Source organism: Molothrus ater, chromosome 13 (assembly GCF_012460135.2).
Source record: "Molothrus ater isolate BHLD 08-10-18 breed brown headed cowbird chromosome 13, BPBGC_Mater_1.1, whole genome shotgun sequence".
Classification (NCBI taxonomy): Eukaryota; Metazoa; Chordata; class Aves; order Passeriformes; family Icteridae; genus Molothrus; species Molothrus ater.
In genome coordinates this window covers 7,051,966-7,078,525 of record NC_050490.2, presented here as the reverse complement: position 1 = coordinate 7,078,525, position 26,560 = coordinate 7,051,966, and the positions used below count along the sequence as shown (strand labels likewise).

The following is a 26,560-nucleotide window of genomic DNA, read 5'->3' as shown; positions in this document are numbered from 1 at the left end:
ATCACTTTTAGTTCAGTGTATCCCTTTGATAAGCTTCTGACTATTTAATCTCCCTCCGTTTCTTTTTCCTTAAAATTTTTAATATGTGGGGGAAATGTTACTGTAGGTAACTGTATTAGTTCTACATTCAGGAAAATAAAAAATGAACATAGAGGTAACTTTCAATTAAATTTTAAATTCCATTTAAATTCATGTGATAAGTTAGAGTTTGTACTTTATTTTGGTTTTTGTCAGGTAAATCTGACAGCATTTGACTTCATTTAGCTTGGACTGTGCTGGGATTTCTGAATCTTTTGATTGTTTGCTTGTTTATTTGAATGTATGGTAGTGCTTGAAACACAGCTCTCATTGTAGCTACAGTGTTTGAAATCTGTCACAGAGAAGGTCCAAAGTGAGAGGTCATTACAATCTAAATGAAGAATCAGCTGCATTGTCTCTGGCAGAGGCTTCATGTGGTCAGTTCTCAAAAAAGTCCAGAGATGGAAGAGGCTGCAGGACCACCCCGGGTTTTGTTTTCAACTACTGAAGTGCAGTTACTTAAAGAAAGTTTCCCGGGTGCCTTATCTAAACATCACTGTAATTAAAGTAGCTGACTCTTGTCTTACAACAGTGGACATGGATCTACTCTCTTTTAAGTCTGTAGGGGCTAGGAAAACCATTAGATGGTGAGGATGATAAGGAGTCCTTAGATAAGATATAGCTGGAGTTAATTTTGACCTGGTTATGTATAGTGCAGGTATATTTTAACAGTGGCTGTGTAACTGGATCTATCTCAGAGTGAAATACTGGTAGAAAAGCTGCTCTGCTCTGAATGTTCTCCAGTAGGTTCACAACTCTAGGGAATTCCAGTGTTTTAAATGAGGTCAAGTACCTCACCTAGGGCCTTACCACCATGGCAAAAAAAAAATTCCTGTATCTTTCAGACAGTACTGTGAATGTTTTGCTGGGTAGTACTTGCCTATTTTCCTAACAAATACCCAGTTTCTGATACATATTTGAATTGTGGTGATCAAAAATTTCCCAATACCTTTTTATGGTAATGGGAAATTAGCTTGCTATTCCCCACCCTGTGTTTTTCAGTTTACAGGTTCCATGTACAAAAATGTATTTACTTTTTTAACGCATTGCTTCTGCCATCTCTAAATTTGTCAGTGCAATTTTGAATTCCAGGCTTGCACGGCATTTGTAGATCCTTATGGGTTATTTGCTTTGTGAGTTCAGTAAATGTAGTTTTCATTTTTCATCCAAGTCACTAATTAAGAGGTGGAATGATGCCCAAAACAGAGGCCTGCAAAGTCTCAGCTAATCCATTCACCCACTGTTGATCATAGACTCTTAGCTGTTTTTAATCAGCTTCTCTCTGTATTCAGCATTAGTTTTAGTTGTCCTTGGTTCCTTAGTTCACCTGTGAAATGTGGAAGTGGTAAAAGCCTTACTAAGACATCTATTATGCAATCTGAGAAGGAAATTTATTTTATATAGGGTATTCCAGCTGAATTGGTATCACTTCTTCATTATTTTCTGATGTTTGCAGTCTATTTCTTCCAGTATTATTAAAAAAAAAAAAAAAAGAAAAAAAAGGAAATTTAGGTTTTTGAGGAATTACAAGCCACTACTTTTCTTCCTCTCTGAAACCAACTAACCCCGCTCTTTTCTGGTCTCTGCTCTGAACCGTGAGTTCTTCAAGGGCAGTGAGATTTGAAGGTTTCTGAAATGGTAAAATGGCAAGAGCTAATCAGTCTCCTGAGTTTGGTATTGAGAATAGATAACTTCTCCAAATACTCCTGAATCCATCCTTCTCCTACCTCCTTTCCTTATGTTGCTGGTGTAAAAGGTATTAATAACCTAGTATGGAAGTGTGAGGAGTTTGAATTTTTACTTTCTGAGTTTACAGAAGGCTGCAATGAAAATTATCAAGACTACTGTAAACTGCAGTGTTTCAGAGTCTTAGTATCATTCTCACCTTTTACTGAAAATAATCTAAGCAGTGATTTGTAGGGACTGTTTGCTACCTACAGGCTTTATATTTAGGCTGTAGGAGTTGAAGTGTGATTGATTTTCAGTGTAGCTTAGGAACCTGAGTGACTTAGGTAATAGAATCTGATTCAGCTGTAACATTAGTCACAAGAACATAAATGTGGCTAATTTACAAATATTTTATTAGCAAGAAGTGCAGGTTTTCAGGTTTTCTCTCCATCAGGTGTTTTAAACAAGCCAAAAAGGAACATCCAAAAGTATATAAACTCTAAGTGGATGGTTAAGATGACAAATTAAGGCTTATGCAGAGCTGATTTAGATGAATATCAAAAATTTTTACCTGGAGGAAGAATTGACAGCTTTTAGAAGAAATACTAAAAACTTTATTTAGCTGTCAGAATGAGATGCAATGCTACATGACTTGACAAAAAGTCTCTCTTTGTGTCTTTGAATTGAAGGGGGGCTGGTGGTTTGTGATTTTTGTGGAGAACTCCACCATTCCTGTTGGCCATGTAATTGCAGTTTTGGGAATGGCAACTTTTCACAAATTATAAATCAGGGAAAGGTTAAATTTTCAGAAAGCTTCTTGTGATAAAAAGGGTTTTCTTCACATTTGTATGATTTTGTACTGAAAACAGTGGCTTACGTGAAAGAAACAAGATTAGACTTCAGGTATTGAATTCACTACTCCCATTTCTAATATCATCAAAAAGGTCCCCAGCTGTCACTGCACATTGGTTTGACAGCTCTGAGCTTAAAGAAAGCCAGGGGTCTGCACTATTTTTGAAGTGAAATTGAGATAAATGTGCAGTACATGTATAGCTGTTAGACTAATTCTTCTAATTGTTGGTGTGGGTCTTCCCAGAAGGTAACTTTATCCCCAGGAGCCTGAGAGTGCCCTGGGGAATTGGTGGGGGATGCTTCTTTGGCCTCACCGTGCCTGTTCTCATTGCCTGCCACAGTCTCTCCCCACTGGCATCACTGGGCTCAGCATAGGAAATTGTTGGTGCCCATCCCCTTTAATGTTCTATTTTCATTCTAAACAATCATGCATGAAAAATAGACATGATGGATTTTTTGACATGTGGAGATAACACATTTTTCCTCCCTTCATAATCATTTGAAGTCTGCACTCTATCCTGTGTGTGGGAAAGGAAGAGAATCAAGTGCTGAATGTAATGGATGCTGGGCAGGAACTGAAGAGGCATTCAGCACTTGTGGTTTAAAGTGCAGCCTTTTATAAAGAGTCCTCTCTTAATTTACTCCATTTTTGTTACTCATTAATCTCTGTGGTCTACATGATGATGGGACACTTCAGAACTTATAAAACCCATTTAGAAAAAGCTGCTGCTGGTAAAACTGTAGAATGTATGAGTGCTGGAAGGAGCTATGGATTGAATTTAGTAATTACATTTCACTTGACTATGTACAATCATATATATATATGTAAAATCATTTATAAAATATATACCATGGTACATGATGTGTATACATATTGCATGAAATGTAAAGCACTACACAGAAGGCATATGGATGATCTATATGATGCTGTGTACTCTACATATATTTTATTTAGTGGCAGATGGGTTTCTAACTAATTTTTTTGCTGTTATTATTATATAGGTTTTGTGTATGTTGGTAATACACAATAAATAAGGCAGCTTTTTCTTGGATGAAAAAAATCCAATAGAAAGCTGCTCCGTCAATATTTGCAGTAATATTTCTACCCAATTTTCCCTTCAATAGCCATCAACTCTGCTGTTGCCATGAAGCTAATGTGGGGTGACTCATTTAGCAACATATTATTGCATCATTGCAACATGATGTAAGGCACATCAGGCTTTATTAAATTAGCCTGAATTTTGCAGTATCTCAGTAACATTTTATGCACATTAGCACCACACTTAGTGCTCCTTATGGGGATATACTTCAAGTAAACATATTAAGACATGATTTCAGACAACTTTTCAGAATTTACCAATTTCTCCTTTCTTCACACTTTAACATGGAACTTTAAAGGTTTGCATCTTGTTGCCTGCAAATTTAGCTATTTGTTAAAGAATAAAATGGCAGCATTTGTTAGCTGTTACATCCTTAACGGACTAAAAAGTTGCTTTATTTTTGTGTAAAAAAAATTGTTTCTGAACAAACACTATAAGAACTTTTGAAATAAACCCAAAAAATGCCTTTAGCATCAATTTCTTGGGCAATTTAACAGATGATCACTTCAGCAAAAGAAATGACTGCAAGTGTATGTTACTTTGTCTTTGCATAGTCAGTAATTTGCCTCTTTAAAATTTAAAGAGACTTTAAAGCAGCTTGAACAGAATTCAAACCTAAAGAGCAATCCTGCAATGTTGGGGCAAGTAGTTATCTCAGAGCTCATTCTCTAATAGCTGAGGAAGTGTAATAAGGGTATAACTCCAGAAATTTGAGCTGTCTAGGGAGAACATAAAAGCTCATTTGTATTGTGCATAAGCAAAAATGGCAACTTTTTTGTATTACTGGTTGGGTGGTGAGGATCAAGCAAGCAAAAGTTAAAACAAGAGTATGGATACCAGAAAATAGCACCAACTTAAATTTATCTTTAATATGTTCCTAAACATATTAACTAATATTAATAAATTATATCTAACAATAAATTAACACATTATTATTAAAATTTATTTTTGCTAAAATTAATATTAATTTATATGTAAAAATTATGTGAATTATTATTTATATTATAATTTTAATTTATGCAGTTATATAAATTCTATAACTGTAAGATGTGTATTTGGTGTAATGGAGATGATTGATTTTCATATTTTTAATAAAGCATCAGGAAACATTAAGCAGCTATAAGATTAAGCACACAGACAAAAATGTGACTGTTAGGTTACAAGGATGTGCAAAATGTATGTGGGAAGCAGAAATGAGATTTACTGACAAAAATGGAAAAGTAGAGAAGAATATGAAAAATATAATTGGAAATACAAGTTTGGTGAGGACAAAAAACTCAGAAGGGACAACAGTGAAAGAAATAAGTGATTGTGAATAGTGGGGTAGAGCAGGATTTTAGTGGCATTTGACAGCTGGGATGTTGCTTAAAATGTACGAGTTAGACTAGAAAAAGGGCTTTGTAGCACAGGGTGTTCTCCCAGGTGGTTGTTGTTCAGATGGATGCAAAGGCACACAGCTAAATCCTCCTCATGCTGCAGGAGCAGTGTGGCAGCCTGGCACTGCAGTCGCTCCTAGGATGCTTTGCCAGGGTTTCTGCCAGCCAGTGTCCATGAAACAACCAGAAAGCTTTTCCTCCTCACTGCTGGTGTGTGTCTGAGGATGCTTTAGATGGCTCTTGCCAGTGAGGCAGAAAATTACATCATTTTCTGCACCTTTCTGATGAGTGGGGCTTTACAAAGGCTACAAGCAGTGGTACCAGTTGCTTTTCTTCCTTCTCACATAGTTTTAGAAGCAGAACAGAGAATATGATGTCTCCTTAAATCCAAGTAATACTGAGTTATGGAAGTATAAAAAAATTTAAGGCTTGTACATGTATGGGGATTTTAATACCAATATAACTTTAAAGCTGAAAAACTGGTTTTATTTTGTAAATTCTCTCTTTTTAATCTCCCCTTCTCTGACACTTTTGATATCAGGTGTCTCCCTGGAGCAGATTTTTACAGCTGAGCTATCAATCTCTAAGAAATGCAGCTGCTGAAGGAAAGGCTGACACAATGTTAACTGAAGCAGTGACTCTGGATTCTGCCAGCTGATACCATCCTGAAAGATTGGGATGGGGAGAGGGATATATAGTTTAAGGGCAGATGGAATGCCTGAACTTTAGTTTATTTTGCTTTATTTTACTTCTCAAGCAATATTAACTTTCTTTTCATCATGATTTATTAGAAGTGAATTACTTATTGTGCTATTGGGAAAATATCTCCTGTCACTCAGTAGATAAGGAGTCTGCAAAACCTTTGTAGAAAGTAAAAATGTATGGGGCACAGGCTAGATTTCTTTTTCCAGCGCTGGAGGTGACCACCTGAAGTTAATCAGGGAAGACATTCCCCCTGGAATGAAGTGGGTAGCAGGTGTTAGGAATTTGTTATAGTTGGAGGAGGGATGCTATTTATAAAGGGAGAGCAGCTCTGTAAGGAATAATTTTCAATGCCTTTACCAAGCAAACAGTTTCTTGTCTTTGCCCTTCTCTTTCTCACACTATTTAGGCTTGGCAAATTTCCTTGCCACCTTTATTTTTTTTTCTTTATTTTTGATTGTATTTAAGGTTATGGGTATTCTGTAAACTAATATGCATATTGCTACATAAGGAAGGAAAAATATGCTAGAGCACAGAGTGCAGGTAAAACTTCTTTGGTGAATTACTATTTGTGTCCAGCTATTCTGACTGCCTCAGAGTTGGGTGCTTCTCAATTACAAATTTATGGTATTAGTGGAGGATGGGGAAAATATAAGCTCAGCTCTGTACTCCCAGCCATGCCTGCTTATCTGAATGAGTTGGATTGTCCTTTGGAAGTGTGCATTCCTTTTGTCTGTAATTACTCTAGTATGTTACCTTCCTTTTTGAACTAATAGGTAGAGAAAGTCCCTTCCCAGACTTCACAAATGCAGAATCGCTGGTGTCAGGAAGAACAGAGGCCCTGAGCAGGACTGGGGAGGGGGAGTTGGTGCTGTGGGCAGCCTGCTCTGAGCTCAGCTTCCTGGGCTGCCTGGGACAGCACAGCCGGGCCGCTCGGGCACTGCTGGGAGGAAGCACAGGAGTTGGCATTTACGTTCCTCCTCCGTGCAACTAAACCATCCAACTTGTTTTGGTTTCAGCTGGGTTCTGGAGCGCTTTTCCAGACACTGGTGCTCCTGCTGGCACAGGTTTCTGAAGAGCAGGGAGAGAAGGATAACATTTATTCGGGAGAGGGGATTGTAGCCTAGGATATCTCCTGGCCATTTCCTAGCACCCTAGTATTGAGCTGAGCTCTCCCTTGATCATATGTGAAAACATTTGGGTTCTCCATGTTAAGTGCTAACAATTAACTGGTTGCTAATTAACATACCCTCATCGTGTTAATAATTTTCTGACTTGGTTCTTAGAGCAAGATTTTTCTCTTGGTTGTGTGGGAGAGGAGATGTGCAGCTTCCATACTATATACATGAAATGATCTACTAATGGTCTGAAATATTTTAAAATAATTTTGCTGAAAATGCAGAGAATAGTTTGAGAACTAAGGAACAGATGCAAATATAGTTTGAGTTTTATAATATCTTTTATAGTCTAACTTCTGTAAATAAGGTTCAGCATAAAATCCTTTATTATAATATTGACTCCTCATGCTAGTATCTTGTAATCATAAAGGAAAGCAAGGAGGGTGGTACCATAAAAATTAAAAACTACGTGAATAACCACTCAGCAACTTCTCTTGTAAAATTTTAGAATTTTCCAGAAAGAGGCTTTTGTATAATCACAGAAAGGAAGCTGTTCAAATTACTGTTTTCATAGTGTAGCAAAAAGATTCAAAGGCAAAGGGAGGGGTGCCTGACCTGTAATCACAATGCTTAGTAATGCCTTCCTAGAATTCAGTCAGCAAGGCAAAAATCCCTTGCCCGGGGGGATGAAGGAAGACAAGCTGAGGCAGCATAACCTCGGGGATTGGACACAACATCAGCAGGGTGCTGCTTTAGAGGCATAAAACTGAATTTGTAGCCTTGCCAATATGCAGCATCAGTGCAGGGGAGACAATATTACAAAAGAGAAGGAAGGGACTCTTCAAAATATTTGTGTTAATCGGGGTCTTGAAAGACATTTAGATGCAAAAAGAATACAAAATTATTTCTTCCCTTTGCATTTAATCTTTGCTCTCCTCTCTGCTTAAAAAACCCCATATATGTAATTCTGAATAAATTCCTTCTCTCTTCTCTGTCCCTGTGCTCAGTCCCAATATATTTACACATGAACAGAATATGCCACAGTAGCAGCCTCTGCTTAGGTGCACACATGAATAAGCAGCTCTTGGTGATCTGGAAAAGCTTTGGCATAAGAAGAGAATATATTGATAACCTGATCTTCATTGGAGTTACCATTAATTGGAAAGACAGTAAAGCTAAATGTAATTTTGTTTATGATGTTGCATCACTTCAGTATTTAGTACCCTAGGTAGCTGGTTTTAAATCCAGTGAGCAAGATTAGCCTGATTACACTGGCAGGATGCAGTTGATGGATGACTGTCATTATCTTCTCAAACCTGCATGATACTTTAGGTATAGGAGATGATAATTAAATTTTCAAGAGACTACACTGAGATTATAAGACCTAAGTATTTTTTTTTAAATGAGGAATATGTTTGCAATTATCAACATGTTGTTAGAAGATCCTCTCCTGAGATGTTTTATTGGCAACCCCTGATTTCCTTTAAATTGATCAAGAAAAAAAAGCTCAAGTTATCATATAACACTTTAGATGTTGTTTTGGTTTTCTAATTCTGATATTTTCCTCCTCCTGAAACAGACCAAAAATGTATCTGATCAAATCTATTGGTAATGGCTTGAAGATGTACAGGTTAGCACAATATATTTAATGAAATGTTGTTTGAGACAAAACACTAGAGAGGATCATAATTAATGCCTCATTTTCTGCCAGTTGCTATTGATTACTCATTCAGAGTCCCTTTGTTCTCAAAATGGTAACACTGTATTTCACATTACTATTTGATGATATTCTCAGGATGAGATTCTTTAACAACATGCTGATAATTGCAAACATATCTCTAAAATTTAAATTTAAAATGAATTTACATCATATGTCAGTGTTTTTTTCCAAATTCAGCTCCTATTTTGGAGTGCATATTCATTACAGTTTCCAAAGACTGGAGACTTGCATAAAGTGAAATTCAACCCTTTATATCTTAGTTATATTTTTGGCTTGAACTGCATGACGTGGAACTCAAGTGAATGGTCTTTTTGCAGCCCTAACCTCTCTACTGGACTAGGATTTCAGAGCAATTATTGGTTCATGTTTTAGTGTTGTGCTGGGTTTTCCTTTGGAAACACCATAACAAAATATACAGCTTTGCTGGGGGATTTTGCAAGTTTACCAGAGTTTGACTTTTCTGTTTTGTTATGTTCTTTAGAGCCAGCTTATGCAAATTGTCAGGTTTATCTATAAGGCAAGACATGCAATACTGAGCCACGTTCTATCCATGCTGTAAGTCATCCAAATAGCTCACTGAGTAAAAAGGACATGCACATGAAACTTGTGCTCTACCCAGGGCAACATTTCAAGTTTACAGTAAGGCAAGGAATGCACTTGCCATCTGCTCTGTGTAATTCTGAGGAATAGAGAGATGCCAAGTGAGTTTGTCAGCGACTGTGGCGGGATAATGGAGGGATTTGATTGAGATGAATGGTGTTGCATTACATTATTTTGTAAAAGTAAAGTACTCAAGCTCACAATTTTTAACTAAAAACTCAAGTACTTTTTTTTTGTTTTTTACCTCTAGACAGTTTTGCTGCTTTAAATAGGTACAGCCTGACTGCTAGGATTGAAAGCATAAATTTTATGAAAAGGAAGCTAATGCAAAAAAATAGGAAAAATAAAATCTAGTTCAATCTAGTTGACTGTTGGGGAGGTTTTCAAGATCTAAGTTTGCAGTTGGTGAGTTGCAGCTCTCATTTCACTGCCAAAGCAGACTGCCTTATTATGCCAGCATAATAGGCCTGTCATAATCAGTTGCATATAATGGGCTAATGCTTTTATTCTCAACCATATTATTCTTTTGATAGAAAATAATGAATAATGTAAAGGCACACAGTTGTATTTGGATGAAACTATCACATAGTTTGGCTATGGCTATGCTGGGAAAATTTGAATTCTTAAAAGTGCTTGCCAATGTTTGCATTTAAGAAAAGAATACGAACAAGATTTAGACCAGGAAGTACGAGGCTACCTGCCTATGGCAAATACATTTTTGAATAGGTAAAACTGTATACAGGTAGTGTATGGAGTGTGTTTGTTCAAACTGTTTGTGTGCTTTTCAGGACAGCTTGGCTTTCCTGTTTGCATAGAGCCTAAACATTAGAGAGCTGCAAGGAATATTATGTAAGGACATCTGTGGCCTTTACTTGTCTACTTTTTTTTTGTTTTTTTAATATCAAAGTAAAATCAAAGAAATGTTTACCAATGTATTAGAATTCTGCTGGCTGGTGTCCTAGAAGTTCATTGAAGTCAGAGCAGTGTTTTGGCATCAAATTGTATCTGAAGAGTCATAGGGCTGGGCTGGAGAGAAGAAAACTTAAGAATTAGTCAAACTATTTTTTTACTTTTATGCTTAAATTATTTGAAAGAATCAATTAAAAAACCTTTTTAAAATAAGTTGACTAAGGACCCTCTTTTTATCTCAGGCATATAATTTTGATATAAGCATATGGCTGATTGGCTTGTTAGTTTGAATGGAAGCAAACTTTGCCTGCACGAAAATGCAGCTGCAGTGCAAAGTTACTTGTTTCCTCTGACAAAGGTGCATAAATCCACCCCCCAATGTAGATATGATTGTTTTCCCCGCCTCATCCTTGCAGTGTTTGAATAGACACCTCCCCTGCATTTCATTTTTATGAGAATACTCTTTAGGAAAGTGACCCCTTTAAAGTATTTGTTGAGATAGTGGCCCTTGTGAAAGCCTTTCCTATTTGGGTCAGGCCATGCCATTTCCCCTGAGGCTGTCAGAACTGTTTCTTGGTTTCTCTGAGAGGGATGAATCTCAAAAGTAAAGCAGTCGTGTTTAAATCTTTTTCTCTTTTCACTTCTGAATACGGCTTGCTGTGTTCTTAGTTGATTGTAATAAAAGCCATTTTTTTCTTTTTTTTTTTTTTAAGTTATTGAACACTTATTGCCTTTTTTTAAAGTTATTGAACACTTATTGCTTAGGGAAAGCAGTGCTTTAAATAACTTTTTGTATATCTTGAAACTGGATATATGCATTATAAAATCCAAAGAGGCAAGATTTTAGGAGTGATGCCTGTTTATTTACAATGGTAATACAGACAAGGACTTGGACAGGCATTCAGAGAATAGCCAGTCATTGATTATTCTTTGGTAATTGGATGCATGCTTGGCAGATGAGGTTCAGAGTGAGGGTGCAGGTTCTCTGTGGAGAATGCCCCTAACCACGTGTGTAAGTGATCTGCCTCTGCACAGGGACCTCGGGCACTTGGGCAGGAGGAGCTTGATGCTGATAATACAAAGCTGTTCTGCTATCCTCAGTGGTATTTTTGTATTCCTTTCTTTATCAGATGCCCTTAGGAAAGGATCAGTCCTAATCAATATTTTTTCTCAATTGGTTCAAACAGGCAGAAAAATCAATGAGCTGAACTAATGACATCTATTTTTATTTTCTTTTGGAAGACTGAGGAACAATTATAAAATTCTAAACAGATGTTTCATTTGATTGGGCCAATGGTAGAAGAGGGTTGTGGTTTTGTGTAGCTTTGGATTTTTAATCCTTTTTTACAAATAAAAAAATGCTTACCCAAATACAGTATAGATCAGAAAACTTCTTCAGAGTGTGTTGCACAGCTTGAGATTTACTATAGCTTGAGTATCTAATCTAGTGCTTACACACTAACTTTATGTTATTGTAGAAGTCAGGCTGCTTTGAAATTCAGGGTCTGGTGAAAATGTCAAACACTGGAATACTTAGGACAAGAGCGAGAGTGGCAAATATCGTGAAGTAAAGGTTGGAGGTTAAGTCTGGAAAAGACATAGACTCATACCTTTTGGAATGATTTTGTAGAAATGAATTTCAGAGTTTCTACTGGTTGGTTCTTTTTATTATTTTTAAATCTTTCCCCATCTCCTAATGAGTAGAGGAACAGAGGAACTAGGAACCCTCCCACCCCTTTTTTTTTTTTTTGAAGCATCTGTATGGATCCCACTGCATTTCCAAAATCCCTGCAGTGGTCAGGGGAGATGCTGGGGTGCAGGGAGGGCTGTCTCTAGTGTGAATGGGCCGTGGTTCCTGATTGTGTTTGACAGCTGCTCTGAGCGAGCAGGGCTGCGCTCCTGACCCCAGAGCTCCCTGCCAGCCTCAGCACTTCTGCTGCTCTGGCAGGGGGACCTTGCCTCAGCTACTTGAAATGACAACTACCACAATACTTCCTCCCTTCCCCACAGGCTATGCTAAGAAATTTTCCTTCAGTCCTGGGTATTCTTGGTCAAGAACGTCAAGTGTTAGCCGAAGTGAGAACCGGTTTCATTTCTTCTTCTGGCTTGTGTTGGTTTGGAGGAGCTGCTTTTCACAAAACATTGCCCAGGTTTCCTAAACAGTGTTGACCTCTTAAACTGTAGTAAATGTTTAGAATAGGATCTTTGCTAAATTCAGATTTATACTGAGTAAGCCAGATATTCTGATGTTCATGTTTTCTGCAAAACAATAAAATCTTAACGATTTGACCAAAGCAAAAATTAGAAGATCTTGGAACAGCCCACCAGCAGATTTCCCCCTGCATGTATTTGCTATATACTTTTGTCACCCTGTCAGAGTATCTCATTTTGATATGAGTTTCAGATTAAGAATTCTGTTTCAAAGACTGTTGTTAGAATAACACTGAAGAAGTTAAGCTGAGAGGAAGCTATTTCTATGCAGTAACATTTTTAATAAATTTTGATCTTCACACTTTTGTATAAAATACTTAACACTTTTGGGCCTTCCTTTAGTTTGTGATGTGGTGATTCTTTCACATCCCACTCTATTAAATTAAAATATAACATTTTCATGCTCAAATTAGTCATCAAACAAGAAAAGAGAAATTTCAATGGTGATACAATGAAAAAAAAAAAGCTTATTTTATATATATTCTGTAACTCTGTCTGAAGTCTTAATTTTCTGCGAATCCCAGTGCTCTGCAAGGGGGAAGGCGTTTAGTACCTTACTGTGAGCTGTATGAGTGAACCTCACCTTTCACATCTCCTCACAGCAGACACATCAGTTTTGGTGATCTAGTATAATGCAAAAATACATTTATTTATGAATGAGGTATTTGGGCCTCAGAAGGAAGGTGAGGAGAGGCAGGAGCAATGAGTACCTGCTGTACCCCAGGCAGGCAGCAGCACTGGAGCAGTTCCTGCCATAATCCAGCCCATGAGCAGGTTTGGTGAAACCTCCGGAACCGCGTGGGCATGAGGGCTCCTCCTGGAGAGCAGCTGATGGCACAAGGAATGTTGGCTTGGGAGCAGCCAGGCTGAAGGAGGAATTAGGTGGGGTTTTGGTATAAAAGTTACTCCAGTTAGCAGTTCCTGTCTTAGCATCAGCTGGCAATGAAATGTCAGTGCAGGTGAGTGTAAGGAAACATGCCCGTTGTCCTGCCAGAGGCTGCACCATGTACTGACCGTGGCTGAAGAAATCCAGTTGCTCATGAGGCTGCTGCTTCCACATGACCTTAAAATACTGGCAGACATTAATAGCAGTGTGTCTTTAGCTGTGTGCAATGTGGAGTGGATGGTGCTCTGTGAGGAAAGCTGTGTGCACCAGCCAGGAGTGAAACACAGTGAATTTTTACCACCTGCTACAAGAACATTTTCTGTACAGACAGTTCTGTGGGTTCCCTCCATGTCAGGATTTTCAGACTAAAATAAAGCTAAGCATAACCCATCACCCATGGAAAAACTATGTTGTTCTAAATCACCAACATTCGTTTCAGTATTACAGAGGAAATCCAAATAATGTGAGGTCAAACAATATACAATGCACTTGTTAAGTGTTTAGAATGTTTTGTTTTTACTGCATGGGAAGGGAACGAAAAGGGTAGGGTTCAGCCACCTTGTTAGTTTGAAGGGTTTAAAATGTCAATTTTTCATGTTCTGTTCATTAATCTACTCTTGTTATCTCTTGTCTGCATTTGATTTTTTTTTTTGGACAATTTTATTCCGTGTTTTTATGAATGTAATCTAAGTCTTGATTTCTAAGTATGTGCTAAAACTTAATGTCATGCTATAAACTCTTAGCAGTTTTTATCAATTATGTTTATATTGTGTAATAGAAGAAGTGTTATATTGCAAACTAAACAAAGGATTATGATTTTTGTTTAAAATTTAAATATGAATTAATTCTTTCAGATGTTTTCAGCTGAAATGGTTATGGCTTTCTGGAGACTCACAGCTAAACTTGCTCTGCCTTTCTGAGTTATGCAATAGTGCATACTCTGAACATTGATTTTAAAAAGTCTACATTTTTTTGAACTCTAGAACCTTCACTAAATCCCAGTAAATTCCTCTAAATGCCAAGAGCAGTAAGTGTGGTTAATAGTTTGTCAGCCTGGCATATTAACAGCTGCATTGTAGAGTTTAATTTGACTTTTGTCTGTGGACTTTGCAGTCCAGTCTGCTTCGTTCTGACATGGGGCTTGGCAGTGCAGCTCAGCTGGCATCCTCTGCGAAGCCTGGCACACCCTACTACCCCTTCTCTGCCACCAACCAGCGCCGCCGACCGCTGCACGACTCTGCAGCTCTTGGTGAGTAATACACATTTCAACTTGGCTTCCCAGTGCTGCTCTGCAGACTTTATTTTGGTTTTTGACAGTTCATTTAATGTACAGGAGATTGTGCTGAGCAAGTGAAATTACATCAAACTGCTATAGAAGAGGAAAACTGGAATTATTAATGTTTTCTTTGGGATGCTAGCTTCGATTCAACACTGGTCAGTCTGGCTTATAAAACAAACAAGAAACTCTAATAAAACCCTTAATTGCAAAAGCAATAATGACAGATGGATAGGAGCTGATGACCAGCTGAGTGCCCTTAACCCGTGCCATCATTAACTCCTGGAAATGCCTGACCTTGAGGTCATTACCATTATTTAGTAGGGGAAGGACACAAAGGGGAAACAATTATCCTTTTATATGCTAAAAGTAACTTTATTCAGGGCAGTATATAGTTCATTGTAATTGGTTCAACATGCCTTTAAAGATCTTAGCAATTGGAGGCTAGTAGTTTATCCTAAAATCAAACTACCTTGCAAAATATGCAGGCAGGAACTTGCTTAAAATTGTTATAATCCTGTGACAGTATTAGTATTTTAATCTGGGGATAGCTTGAGGTGAATGGAATTTTCATACTTGGTCACAGACAGTGGTAATATTTTATAGCTTTCTAATTCTGTTGAATCAGAGAACCAAGAATGAGCCACCTGTTCTATAGTATCTGCTGTAAGACTGTTGTGAATAATTTTGTGTGAAAATTAAAAAAAAAATCTTTTTGGTATAAAAAGAGAGACTGTAACCTTATATTCTAGTTTACCATTATATTCTAGTTATATAACCTTCTATTCTAGTTACCATATATTTAGGTATTAGTGTGATAGATCATTAGAATTTCTCTAATTATATAGTTGAGTCTTTAATGCCCCTCATTCTGTATAGCACTTTTAATCCATAGTAAAAACCTTGTTTGTTGGAACCATGTAACTCCAACCATACTTTTCCCAAAATAAAATTTTCAAACACAAATTGCCTTGTGAAGTAACCTTAATATCAACTATAACTGCAAACTTCTTGGGCACTAAAATAGTCCTGAACATGTTTGAAATTGTTTTTTAAATCTTTTTTTATTTAAAAAATATTACTTTAGGACCTAATCTTATATATCATGGGATCATTTAATCTGAGAAAGCCCTCTAAACCATTGAGTCCAACCTTCACCCCAGCACTGTCCAGTCCACCACTAACCCATGTGCCAGGTGCCACATCTACACATCTTGGAAATCCCTTCAGGGATGGTGCCCACCACTTCCTGGGCAGTCTGTTCCAGTGCCCAACAGTCCTTTCAGTGAAGAAAATTTTCCTGACATAAAACCTAAATCTCCCTTGGTGCAACTTAAGCCATTTCCTCTTCTCCTAATGTATGTGTGTATATGTGTATTTTAAATATATATTTGTATGATCTTTTTACTTGTTGTCAAACCAACTGCCATTTAACTTGGGGTTGGCTGTCTTTATGAGGATGGTTGTAAGTGTTCCTGTTGCTCGGAATACCAGAACAAACACGGCAGCTCCTCACACCTGTTTCAGAAAAAGAACGCTTAAATTGTTTGCAGCCTGAAAGGGTGGTTGAACTTCAAGAGGAAAGAACTGTGTTTTAAGCTGCTGCTGCTGGTGTTTTAGCCCAGAATGAATTGGTTTTAGTGAGGAACTACTTGCAGCAGTAACCTGCTCTGGGTTGGAGTGGCAGGGGGTGTTGGAGCTGGGCACAGGGTGCTGCTGTGTGCAGCAGTCACTGAGATGGTCCTGAATGAGATTCTTGTTTCCTGTGCAAACTCTACAGAGTTTGGGAAGTTTCTGATATCATTAAATGAAATAAATGGAAGTGAAGTGTGGAGTTTTCAGAGTATATTTAGCTTTTTCCTTGAAAGAGAAGCTCAGGGGCTATAAATGTGTTTAAACGGGTGATATTCCTCTTTCTGTCCTGGTTGAATCTGAGGCTTGTAGTCTGGGATATGGCAGGTGGTGGTAACAAATCCAGGGAAATGTTTTTCCAGGAATGTCAGGAGGAGGAAGTAATCTTTTATCTCAAGTCTTTTCCAATAGCTTGAGAAAGTATGTCTGAGTTCTATTTTTTTTTAATGGACTTGTTAAGTGCTACAAATCTGCTGCCTGAGAATTTCTAACAAAGTCAAATTATGCCCATTTTATCCCTGAGAAGGAGTTGTCTGACCAGGATTATAACAAGCTCTTGTTAAATTTCATATTAAATTGCATTGAAACCAACCAGTGCTCTCTTCCAGGTGACATTCTGAATCCAATGTAAATATATTTTCCAAAAGTCCTTTTCTTTTCTTTCTGAGCATGCCCTATGGGAAACAATGAGAGTAAAGATATCCAGCAGATATTTCACATTATCTCACCTTTATCTTGTCATATCATCATAAATGTTCTGAATGAAAACAGAAAAGTAAGAATTTTGTGTTTTAATTAAAGACTTTATTGGTTAACTGTTGAACTGGTAATCTCACCAGATAATCATCTTCAAAAATCAGGGTTTTTTTGCATGCAGAGTTTTCAGATTAATTGTATTAGCATCTGAATAAACTGGTTCAGATTCTTGGTTTAGGTAGTGGAATTGCTGGGTACTTCTGTTACAGTACAGCACCTACTGGAAGAAAGAAGCAGCTATCCTACCTCCAACTTTACTATTACGTGCAAATTTGAGATGTGGTGACTTTATTACTCAAGGAAAGTAATTAGGTCATTAAATTTGCTGTTTATTTACAACCTTGGTAGACTCTAAAAACTGTAAAATGTACATCATGTTAGTATTCTTAGAGTATAAATCATGTCAAATTCCTTTTGGATGTCTTTACTCTGATGCACAGAAAATAAAGCATTTCTCTTGCTAATAAGTCCCATTCTCCTCCTTGTATATCTCAAAACCATACTTTGTTTTTTAGCAAGTGTATAAGGTCATAAGTATACCCTTCAGAGTAACTGTTCTTAGGAATAACTGTTTTCCTTAGGAAAAGGATTGAAAGGAACTATTTAGCAAGGCTGTATTTTAGAGAACATGGTTATGCTACATTTTTATATTGATGTGACAGACAAATCTCTTTGCCAGGGAATAAAAAAAAATGCATGAAATTGGAAAATAAGACATTCATCATGGAAGGAAAAAAGTGAGCAGTGTAGCTATTTATTCTTTCTCACCTATAATGTAGATATTTGATGAAATGCTATTTTTCTTGTACAGATCCTCTACAGACAAAGAAAGTAAGAAAGGTGCCCCCTGGTTTGCCTTCTTCTGTAAGTACTACATTTTTTACTTGTAGTGATAAAAATTGGGCTCAAATTGCATTCTCCTTACCTGCCACACATACCAATTATTTACCTTTAGCACTAGGAGGGCTGTCTGCTGGACATGAACAGCTAGGCTAGGTAATTGGGAGTGGTTCTGCAGGACTAAATGCACATTTGATGTGGAATTTTTAGATTTCATAGCAGTGATTTGTAGCTCGCTCATATGCTCCTACCCACTTGTCCCTGTCATTTGAATTCCTCTCTTGGGAAGAGAGCTGGGCCAGGAGCTGTCAAAGAAGATCTCCTGTACAGGTCTTTTGATGTTTAATTAGTCATTATGTTGCTGAACAGGAGGACAGACAGAGATTAATAGCTGAGAATCTTAGAAATTTACATTTGTAATAATCCCAGTGGAGCTGAAGACATTAAGATTCGGAGGACATGTACAGCTCAGCTTGCCTCAGTAGGACTGAGGTTATTAATATGCATAAATCACCGAGTCAGATGTTCATTGTGAAGTCCTGGTGGATTTTAAAGCCTTCATTAAGCCTTTCCTAACTTCAGCCTAGCATCAGGAAAGCTTTCAAGCAACTAGTTTGTTGATCCCTCTTTGCTTGAAAATTTATCCTTCGAGAATAAAGGGCTTTGATAAAAAAGGTTGGAAGGGTTTTGGTGGAAAAATCATTAATGGCTGTGATAATGTAATGCTATAGGGGTGTTTTGTGGTATTAAATATGCTTTATTCTTAAAAGGAAGAAAATTGTTTATAAATGAAGCTGCATTTAAAAATCCACGTGAAGTGAAAAATCCCCAGTGAAGTGAAGGACAGAATTATTTTTTCCCTTGCTCAGAACAAACAGGAGGGGAGGGGGAAGCTCCGCTGCCTTGCGGGATACATCTCTTTGTTGTGTAAATGGATGTTGGGCTTTTATTTGGCAGTACTTAACACATGGGCGCAGGTGCACTTGGATGAGTCATAACTCAAAGCCGGATAGGCTGAATAGAACACAGTGCACAGGAACAGCAATATAGCGGCAGCAAAATGGGGCTGAGCTTTTCATTTCCTATTGAGCCTGAACTACGGATGGTGTCTTCCAGTCCTCGCAGCTCCCCTGTTCTCTCCTCCCTCTCTTTCCCTTCTTCCTCCCCCTGCTCACGATGATACAGACAGAACCCGGGATCTGAAATCCTATTTTAACAGTACTTCCAGATGGAGCTGAGATAGCGTGGATAGCCTGGGGCAGCTGTGCTCTGAACCTGCAGCCTACCTGGAAGCCAGGATTGCAGCTGCAGGCACTCTTAAAAGCTTTTGCTTGCATAAGCACTTGGGCCCCACTAGAGGCTGAATAGCTGCTTGATAAACAAAATGAACACAATGCCTCAAATCATTATTCCCGAGGCCAGGAATATTCTTCTTTCCCCCCCTCCTTTTTTTTTTTTTCCCCTTCAGCAGCAGCTAAAAATAGTTTGGCAATTTACATTTTAACAGTTGCGTGTTATGTAGGGTGGCTTTACAGTCTAGCAGATGATTTCTGCTAGATTAACAAAAATATATTTAAAATGTCAGAGAAGCTGAAACACATAGCAGTGCAATTTTAATGAAATTTATTACAGTAATTCTAGGCAGTAATAAAGCTTACGCTACATGTTTAATATTTAGTAGCATCAGCCAGGTAAAAAGATCATTTTGGAGAACGAAAGATTTCTCTCATTTGTCTTACCAGGGTTTAATTTTAACCAGCAGTATTTTTCAAATGGTTTTAATTTAATTCTTCTTCTGTAAGATTGGAGACAAGGAAATGCTGATAGATTTTATTTGTATTAACATTGTACCAATCTGTGCAATTAAGTGCAGTTACTGTGAATAATCAATGATTGTGATGCTGCAGGTTTTAACACTGTTTCTCTGTATTTCAATGCTTTCACTGCTGAATAGAGCCTTGAAATAAAATGACACGTTACAAAAAAAATTTGAGATATTGCATATGTGGAAGATGATACAAAACTAAATTTCACTGAGCATCATGAGAAATTTAAATTGAGTAGATCATTATGTAAGTGTAGTCTTTATTTTAAATATACTTTCCTAAGAAGTCAGAATGTATTGTGGGAAAAAGTTGCTTTAGTGCAGAGAAGTTTAATTATAATATGAAAAGTCAAAGGAAAGATGATACTTAATTTTGTTATACAAATCTGTGTTTTTTAATTTTTCAGTTTCTAAAATATTGCTTTCTGCAATGTTTTTGTTAGTATAAGGCTGCCATGTCAACGGATACTCAGCAGTAATTTAATTTCCTAGATAACTGTAATTTAATAACAGTCTTTTAAGTAATAATGATTCAAAAAACCCCAAACAACCCTTCCTCTAGTTTATTTCTTTTCCCCTTGGTTTTATATGGTATTTTCTGAAATTATTAGTTTTGAGGTTTATCTTTTTTAATGTTTTCTTATCAGGGCCTAAAGTAAAAACAGTTACAGAGAAAAGTGCCGGTGAATTGCTTGGCTTCTTTCTGGAATGCAACTCAATCTGAATTTGTCCTCTTACTGTAAAAATTAAATGTTCCAGGCAAATGCATTTTTAAAGTTTTTCTGTTGTAACTTGTTAAGTGGTGACTCACTGCCCAAAACATTTTGAATGTTGACATGCAAGCATTTATGTTAAACTACAACTACTAAATTTAAAGCACTCTGAGGACAGAAATTAAAAACCATATTTTTTAAAAAGCCAGGTTTGAGTGAACAGCAAGATTGCTATGCTGTTTATGTTATATTGGGGGAAATACTGTTCGGTGACTTATATTGTCTTCAGAGATGGAAAACTGTTGTATTTCTGAGAATTCTTCTGATTGTAGGAGTGAAGTAAGACAGACACTAATAACATCATGTGACCTAAAAGCAGCGTAGCTCCTCGGCCAGGCACAGCAGTGTCAGGGCTTCCAGAGAACTGCTCAGGCGGCACAGGGAGAAGACAAACAAGGGAGGCTCTCTCAGAAATGCCCAGGGACATCATCATCCAAAAATGGATGGGCTGGGAGCAGAAACCTCCTATTTACATGTGGAGTCAGGAAATATTTCAAACTAACATTTGTTACTAGTACCATAATCAGTGGCTATCATGGGGCCGTAATTCTAAGTAAAATAGTGTGAATATCTATCATCATTCTTTTGCTATTTAATTAGTGTCATATCAGAGAAATAGCTGGAATACATTGTATCTGTTGATTTTTGTTAGAGAAAATGAGCTGTGACATACAGACATAAATGTCTGCTTGTTTTCTGTGTAGTTTCTAATAAGTATTTTGAGTATATTAGGCTTTCCATAGCACCTGAGATGTTCAGTTTAATATTAAACTTTGGATTGCACTTATTTAATAAGAGATTGTCAAATTGGTATTTTCTGATACCAGGGATTTCTTTCTAAATTCAAATTTGTATTTTTCGATACATGTAAGTCAACTTGTAGTTTCATTATAGGAGTTTCTCATATATCACCCTCTATGGTATGTGTATAGCCCATGGGTGCTAATTTCTTGCAAGAACTATTTATGGTACAAAGATACAGCAAATTGTGTTTGCCTGCATAGAACTACCTCCCATTTAAGGCACTTTTCTTTCTGTTTTCCTGCCAGTCTTTTAAGACTGAGCTTGTAAAGATGTTTCAAAACACATCACATAAAGATACTGATGGTAAAGAAGAAAAATAATAGATGTTACTCCCTTCTGTGTTCTCTCCTTCCTCTATGCTTCACAAAAGGGTAAAAGGAGATTATTTGAAATGGTAGAATGAGAAGTATCTTCTGAATGATTATCTGAAACCAAGTTTTCGAGAGTTTAAAGTTTATACTGTATTAGAAATAATACAATGTTTACCACCCTGAGTGGATTCTGTCAGTATTAGCAATTTCCATGTGTATTGAAGTAGCCTGGTGTAAAGCAACACCACTGGAATACTTTATGAACTGTGTGGTTCTGAATCAAAACTTCAGAGCATCCTGGGCAGATACTTTGTGTGATGTTGAACTGACTGTGATGTTGTGTTTAAGTGACTTTCTAGGGAGACATTTTTTGGTAAGATTTTTTTCCCCACTGCCCACAAACAGTGCCCAAATGTGAAAAGCAGGATTTAGTTTGTTCAGATCTGTTTTGAACCGCCTTGCACAGTCAAGTGATACATTCAACTGTCACTTGTCTTTAATAGTGAGAGCTCTCAAAGCCAGCAGGAACTCTCCTGACCCTCTCCTCTGCTGCACTGCTGTGTTTTAGAAAGCAAGTTTAAATAATGAAACTGAGTAAATAAATCTTTATGGATAATGCCACACAGAACTTAGGATTTCTTCCTCAGTACAGAGTCTTCCATCTTCTGCTTTCTGCTTGTTCTTTGGTTGCTTGATTTATGGAATAAATTCTTTAGGGACTTGCTAAGTACTGCTTTTTAAACACTGTGTTCATCTATGTACCTGAACAAAATGCAAATGTACAAAACATCCAACCTCTAAATTATGTTACAAACCAAGTAAAAATATTTGAGATGTTATGTTTAATAAGAAAAAGATCTATTTTTCTGGTTAGATTATTGTAGGGTTTTTTTTCAACATGGCCTTTATTTGAAATCTATCTGAAAACTGCAGTAGCCTCAGATTATAGCATCCCACCTGCTCTTTGCTGCATGAGAACGTTTAGCTGTCATTAAACAAGCAGGCAGCCCATTGCAAATTCCTGCTGTGAGAGTTCAGCTTGACTTCTCACTGAATTAGGGTGAAGGTACTTGAGCAACCCTCTCTTAAAAGCTTTTTTAAAAATTGCAATCAGATTATTTTTCCAAACTAACTGTCCTGTCATCTGACTGTGGTGAACTAATGTAAGGTTGCTGAATTAAGAGATCTTCTCTGAAAATCCTGTGTATACATACATCTATGATGCATATATAATGATGTCAAATAATTTCTGTGTTTAGGTTTACAGGAGGTAGTTAATTTTTGAAGTATTCATAACATATCAAAACGAGTGTATTGGAAGTTCTTAAATTAGAGTGTAGATTTGCATAAAAGAACGTTAAATTTTGTGCATTGTTAGAAAAAAATGTTATTAAAGAAATACTGAGTTGCAGCTCATGTAATTTAGGGAGAAGTTACATGGAATTTCTGCAACTCTGCTTTTCCTCAAAGATGAATGCGTCCATTACCACAAATTGCTGTGGTGTTTTATAACAATAGATAAAGATAGAAGCTTTTCTTAAGACTATTTCTTACTATCTTTTGCTTGATAATACTTGTGGCTTTGGTGGGAAGATGTTTATAACACTTGAAGTGAGCTGGCAAAGTCATGAGGAATGTTGTGTTGCTGGACTTCCATGGGCTGTTGAAGTAAGAGGTTTCCCTTTGCTTGCTTGCTCAGCCCCAAAGTGGGGCAGGGGCCAATACAAAACCAAAACAAGTGCAAAACCAAAACAAATGCTTTTTCAAAAGAATGGTACTGAAAGTAAAGCACTCCATCCTTTTTAAGTAAAATTTCAGATGTAGATGTGTCTTTATACAATGAAGCAAAGAAATTGAATTAAATTACCTCCTATTTAAGTGCCACAATTGCTTGTGACATCAGGTTTTATACAGCAAGCAAGTTGTTCAGCCTTGGAGATGTAGTTGTGGGATTTCATTCCACTTGCACTGATAGCTAGGATTAGTTGTTAGCTGTTCCTTTCTGTAAGGCACGGGCGGGTTCCTGATCCTGGATGTCAGAAGGATTGTTTAGCAGCTTGTGGTAGCTCTCGGCTTCGTTCGCAGAGCAGTTTTGCCGAGCAGCGAGCTGGAGCACAGGAGAAGGGGAGGGACGCAGGGCGCTCCATGCCGAGGCACAGCCAGCGCTCAGCGTTCCGCCTCGCCATGTTCAGAGCTCCCTGACAGCCAATTTCTGCCTCAGCCTCGGCGGCGAGTGCGGGCCGGGCCGGGCCGGGCGCAGGTCGTGCCTCTGGAGCCCCCTGCAGGCCGAGGCCGCCGACGCAGGGCCCGGCCGGGCACAGCCGGGCCTGGCGGTGGCCCCGGGTGGGCCGCGCCGGGCACAGCCGGGCGTGGAGAGAGCCCCGGGCCGGGCACAGCCGGGCGTGGAGAGAGCCCCGGGCCGGGCACAGCCGGGCGTGGAGAGAGCCCCGGCCGGGCCGGGCCGGCAGAGGGACCCGCAGGGACCCCGCAGCTGCGCACGGCCATCGGCCCGGCCCGCTGCAGTCGGTGCGCAGCGATCTGTGCTTCAGGTAGTCTTGTGCGAGTTTCAGTAACAGCCGTGCTGATTTATCTCAGGGTTTAAAATTCTTTTAAGATCTGCATGGGTTTCTAGGTTGGATAGGTTTTTAGCACGTTTTGTGGTGATTATCTGGCTTCTGATAGGAGAGTTTATTGCCTCAGGATAATAAACATGTTTGTTTACTTCTTAATGCAGATATGGGTGGTTAAGGCCTTCCTATAGGGGCTTTCAAACTTTAGGTGCTTTATATTTCCAGAAAAATAATAAAACTTTCTGAACTTGAGCAATATCCTATCAAAGTTAAATTTGAATGGTTTTGAAACAAATTTCAAACTTCCTCTAAGAAATTATTTTGGGATTGATTGTGAAAAATGGGATATGCAACACTTTTTCCCTCGTTCTTCCAATTCCAAGAAAATACTTGTTTAATAACTTAAATATCTCATAACATTCAATATTTTCAACTTGAACATTGAATAAATTCATTACTATTTAGAGAACTACTGAACAGAAAAGTCCTGGCTGCAGTTTCTTATTTTAAAAAAATTGCTATTTTTTTACTCATATCTGCCACAGCTAACTGGAGTTTTTTTGCAGGAAAAAAAAAAAGAGCCCAAATCGGCAACAAAATCCTCAACAACTATCCCTCAACCTTCTAATACTGCAAGGTGAAAGTAGTGGATAGCAATTAATATCCATTTAATTAGTATTTACTGTTTATTCACTATCCCTTCAAACTCTTACCTTGGTTATAGCAACGTGAATGTTAAATGTGCAGTTAAAGACAAACCCTTTGAAAAGGAAAACCACCAAACTATTTTACCTCTTGTGTGGATTAGCAAATTAATTTGCATAAAACATCATCCTTTGGATATTGGCAGGAGGCATTGCCTATAAAATTTAGTCTACTGGGTTATTTTAAATTGCCTTCCATACAGCTCATCTGCTCCATCTCTGCTGAGCAGCAAGCTTAGTGGCTGGTTAACACAGAAGGCTATCCTTCCAGGATTTTAAAATAAATTAACATTTACTTAGCTGATGAATTACATGGAGGACAGTATAATAAGCATTGTGTTTTCCCCTGAAAACAGCCAGGTTTCTTTCTTACAGCTTGAAATCTTGTCTATCCTGACAGCTACATTATGCAGCATATTCAGTGCATGGCTTAGCAATGGTCCTAAGTCTGGCTTTGCTATAGTTAATCATTGTAAATGTTTGGCTTTAGAATAAGTTATATTTGGAATCCAGAGATGTATAGTTTTTTTTCCTGAATTTTTGCTGGACAAACAGCTCAAAATTACTATGTATATTTTAGATAGCAACAGGTTGTTCTGTATCAGTTCCAGTGTGTCTCTCCTGTTCAGGTTCCCGTTTTCTTAGAACTGATAAGAACTTTATCACTTGTGAAACTTCTGTTCCTCTTTGAACATGGTTGAAATTGATAAGACGTTCCAGCCTTGGACAGTGCGGGATGGAAAGGAGAGAGTTCTAGGACAGTTGCCTTTGCCTTATTTCCAAAGCTAGAAGGTTAACCTAGCCCCATAGAAAATAATGGAAGTTGGTAAGAACAAAATATCTGGGTTCCCCATGGAAAGCAGGCTTGGGCTCTGACCATGTTACTGTTTTTTTCAACAAGACTGAAGCTAGCTCTCCATAAGGAGATACTTGATACTTGGGTTTGCACATCACAGTTGCTTTTGTTGGTGAAAGAGGAGCTTTAATTTCTAGTAGCAAGTAATTTAAAGAGATTTGGTGTTTTTTGTGTTAGAACATCTAAAATAACAAAACCGATTGAAGGCATTAACCTTTTTAAAGCATTTTGATATTTCAGTTTTGTGGAATATGTTTGACTAGAGAATGGCTCATCTGTTGAGACAGTTATGTAACTATCTTTCATATGGTATAACATTCAGTAATCTGTGGAAATTGTGTTTATTTTTTATAAATTCAAGTGATGAATTGCATATGCTTATGGTGTATTTACTTTGTGACTCTGACAAATGGAACAAAAATGTATTTCACATAAAAGTTTGTTTTCAGGGAGAATGTGAATGTGGTTCATTCACAAAATCTCTTAGCGTTAAAATCATCTTTGAAAATATTCTCTTACAGGTAGCTTCATTTATTTTTAGGTCAGTATTTCACTCTGCATCAGCTTTCATAATCTCTTTACATACTTTAGGAACAGGCAGTTTATTGTTTTTGACACACACTACAGGGTCATGAGTGGAAACAATTCGGGCTACAAAAGTGCATGTCAGTTCAGTGTTCCTCTGCTGACGGCATGTCTGTCTGAAATCAAGTTTAAAAAATTGGTCCTGTCTCCAGCTGACTTGTTTTGTCAGGCTGAGTCATAAGATTAACCCTTGACTTGTCACCAAGGAAAAATGGAGTAAACAACGGTACCCTGTACAGTACCACTTATCCAGCTATGATTCATTTCACTGTAACATGATTCTCTTAAGAAAACAAATTTCAGAGCAGCTGTTGCTTGGCTTAAATGAGGATTAGAAAAATTGCAACCACAAAAAAACTTGCTTTGGACTTCAGGAGCTTTTGGAATAGTTACCTGGTAGCAGTTCCT

The 26,560-nt window shown here is 37.7% G+C and overlaps 1 protein-coding gene across 6 annotated transcripts in view; it reads left to right on the top strand.

The window, feature by feature from the left end:
• TCF12 (transcription factor 12) overlaps positions 1-26,560 on the top strand; it is a 162,332-nt gene that overhangs the window by 93,356 nt on the left and 42,416 nt on the right. For all 6 annotated transcript variants that reach the window (XM_036389663.2, XM_036389660.2, XM_036389661.2 and 3 more), the window contains exons 8-9: positions 14,334-14,469; positions 17,696-17,748. In XM_036389663.2, the coding sequence (XP_036245556.1) occupies positions 14,334-14,469; positions 17,696-17,748 (189 nt within the window). The remainder of the gene's footprint in view (positions 1-14,333; positions 14,470-17,695; positions 17,749-26,560) is intronic.